The sequence below is a fragment of the Pundamilia nyererei genome, unplaced genomic scaffold (genome assembly GCF_000239375.1).
Source record: "Pundamilia nyererei isolate P.nyererei 1_Seehausen unplaced genomic scaffold, PunNye1.0 scaffold00003, whole genome shotgun sequence".
NCBI lineage: Eukaryota > Metazoa > Chordata > Actinopteri > Cichliformes > Cichlidae > Pundamilia > Pundamilia nyererei.
This window is the reverse complement of record NW_005187404.1, coordinates 8,254,965-8,258,187: the sequence shown is the minus strand read 5'-3', so window position 1 is coordinate 8,258,187 and position 3,223 is coordinate 8,254,965. Positions and strand designations below refer to the sequence as shown.

At 40.8% G+C, this 3,223-nt stretch overlaps 1 protein-coding gene across 1 annotated transcript in view; it reads right to left on the bottom strand.

Moving 5' to 3' along the window:
* The window catches only part of dscaml1 (Down syndrome cell adhesion molecule like 1), a 99,229-nt gene that overhangs the window by 14,351 nt on the left and 81,655 nt on the right, over nt 1-3,223 (bottom strand). The window contains exons 19-21 of the mRNA XM_013910469.1: nt 2,699-2,845; nt 2,446-2,601; nt 169-308 (exon numbers count right to left, since the gene is read on the bottom strand). Coding sequence (XP_013765923.1) covers nt 169-308; nt 2,446-2,601; nt 2,699-2,845 — 443 coding nt within the window. The remainder of the gene's footprint in view (nt 1-168; nt 309-2,445; nt 2,602-2,698; nt 2,846-3,223) is intronic.

Here is a 3,223-nt window from a genome sequence, read left to right as displayed (position 1 = left end):
CACACACGCAAACGCTGTAATTAAGTCAAATGAGTTTTATCTCAGCAACATATAAAATGTTTAACAGAAGCTATTTTCTGCATAGAAAATAGGGTCTTGTCCCCTTCACTTTTCCACTTTAATTCATTTGTTTATCGTGAAACTCTCTGCGCCCCTCTTGTAACTTACCGGTTGGCCTGACCCGGGGCTGGAGCAGTAAATGGTGTACTTGCGGATGATTCCATTTGGCTTGTGAGGGGGCAACCACGACACTACGACACTGCTGGCAGAGGAGGGCACAGCTTTGATGCCAGCTGGGGGTCCAGGGTCTAAAAAGAAAGAAATGGAGGGCTGAGTAAAATGTGAACCACTTATATTTCAATGTGGTTACAGTAAACGGGAAGTAGTTTTCCCTTTCATCTTTATTATTTGCAGTAAATTGAACATCTTTGGGTTTTAGACTATTAGTTTGACAAAACAAGCAGTCAGAAATTCAATTCAACTTTCTTTTACACATCATAATAACAGCTGTCTCGAAGCGCTTGTTAATATTATTAGGTAAAACCCTACAATATTAGAGAGAGAACTCCAGTGATCAATAGCCTGGCTTATGGGAAAATACAAAAGGAATATTTCAGTATTTTCTGCCATTTAATAGAGCACAGATAATGATGTTAAGAACATGACTAGCGGTATACCAGCTGCTCTATATGCATACTAGCCTGCATATAGTAGTGTATTATTATACATTCTAAAAATCTATTGGTTCTTTATTATCATTTATAAAGCCCTAAAAAAGGCCTTATGCTGCATGACTGTAGTCCTCAACCTCTTCCCAAATAAAGATTTCTCCTCATCAGCCCCACTAAGTATGAAACTACTGGTGAATTAATTAATTTAAGACCTCACTTCATTATAAACCACATCTTATGAGAAAGTCTTCATTTGGACACTAGTGACACCTGTAGCTTTACATACATTTAGAACAGACAATATGCCTTAAGTTCCATAAAGAGAAAATGATTATTCTCTTTTTACTATCACCATTTAAGGCTCATACTGAGCAAAAAATTTAAAAATGCATGATCTATAACAACAATGTATGTTATGACCAACAACTCCCTTACTCAGTGATGTCCAGAAATTAGGCTGTTTTTGATGGAAATTTGTATTTGGCCGAGCACCAGCAGAATATGACATTAGGATTTATTAATATGAGAGGTATTTGTGCAATACTTAAATATTATTAAGAGATATGAGTTCATTTAGAGTCAAAGGTCAGAAAATCCTGAGAGAACTTGACAACATTGGAATTTATACCAAAATAGTATTTTTAACATAAAACCCACAAATGAAGACATGTAACCACACATTCAAAGAGCCAAATACTGTGGTCCCCTAGATATAAGGCTGAAAAATTAATCCCGGTCTTCAATATTCTTATGCTTGCTGTCTTCTATGTTTATTCATGTAAGAGACAGAGGCAGAGAACGACAGACTGAGAACTGGCTGTTTGCACAATTGCACAGCAAACACTTTTCCATGTGCTGCGGAGAGAACCGAGGGCAAAGGGAAAATACAGAAAACGCTGAGCGTTTGTGAAGAGGTTGCCCCTGGACACAGTGTCAACCCGCATCAGGGAAAAAAGACACACTCAGTTTGCCCCTGATAAACACGCACACTCTCACACATGCACACACAAAGACTAACACAATAGACATATTTGAATAGCAATTGCAGTGGGGCCAGCTCATAAAATGGAGATATGGTGGTGAAAAGAGAATAAAGGCCTTTTCTGAAACGACACATCTTAGAATCTCTGCTCCCCTCTCTTTCCTGCACTCCCTCTCTCCCTCATTTTCTTCATCTCCAGACGCCTGCCTTCTCCTCTGCCTGGCCCCAGGGAGGTGGAGGAGAGGCGGATACGGATGTAATCCACAGCACCGCCAGTGTAAGCACAAAATTAATTCTCTCTAAGCCACAAAGAATTAATCCCTCTCCTTGTGCTGGGTGCCAGGGTAGACTTGCACACAAACAATAGGGCATGTACACACACATGCACTCGTGCATGCACGCCAACACAAAGCCATATACACCTGCAAACAGACAGACTTAACCCCCCACCCATCTCCACACACACACACCTCCAGATACCCGCGTGCACAGACTGACACCCTTAGGGTCCTTAACCACACACACACTTTTTGGCTTCTTAATTCTCATTAGCACTGGTAATGGCACATCAGAGCACAAAGAGGTTTTAATCAGCAACCTCAGCCTTACAAAGACCCCCTCTACCCCCGCTGGCTCTCTGCCTCCCACATTGCTGCCTAAACCAAGAAAAAGAAACAAAAAACCTTAAACCTGCCCCAAAGATGTGAGGAAAGTAAATGACTCTTCCTGACTGGAGGTCAGTTCTTCACTTGGTTTATCTGTTTGGTCAGAGCTAGTAAAATACAGACTCACAGTCCTCACGGGTTTGGATATAAAGGACGTTGCTCCGGACGCCATCCCCAGCCTGGGTGTAGGCCAGCACTTGGATGCTGTAGTTAGTAAACTTTTCAAGGCCTCTCAGCTCCACTTGCTCTTTGGTGGTTGTGATGTTCTGCATTTCACCCCACTCTGTTAGACAATAGGACAGAGAGAAGATTAGAATGCAAACCTGAGACATTTAGTGATCGCGATTTAACCTGGATATAACAAGACAAACTCAACACACCTCCATCTGGGAAAACAGCCCAAAAAACAACACGATATCCCTTCAATACACCGTGAAGTGTCAGTCTTGGAGGCTCAGCCCATGTGATAACTGCTTCGTCAGATGTTACAGAGATGGCTCGCACATTCTGAGGAGGCTGACTGGGTACTAAAGACAAAGACAGAGGACAAAAGGTCAGATGAGTTATCCAAGCTGTGAATCGTCAGGTATATAAATATGTAGTGCACCTTTTCAGTAATGAAGGTCTGATCATTGAATGTTGGAAAAACAACTAATTTGACTGATTGCAATACAAAGATAAAATGCGGAAAATCCAGGAATTATTTACTCTTAAATATGTGGTTTATCATTAGAAGATAGATTTCTTTCCATGCTGTGGAACTGGATTACATTAGGGGAGCGGTTCTAAAACTTTTGTTGTCATGTCCCAGTTCAGAAACTGAAAAATAATTCATGTCCTTCACAACACAATTTCACATTTTATTTTATGGAGTAACCATAAACCAAGTTGAGTTTGACTTAAAT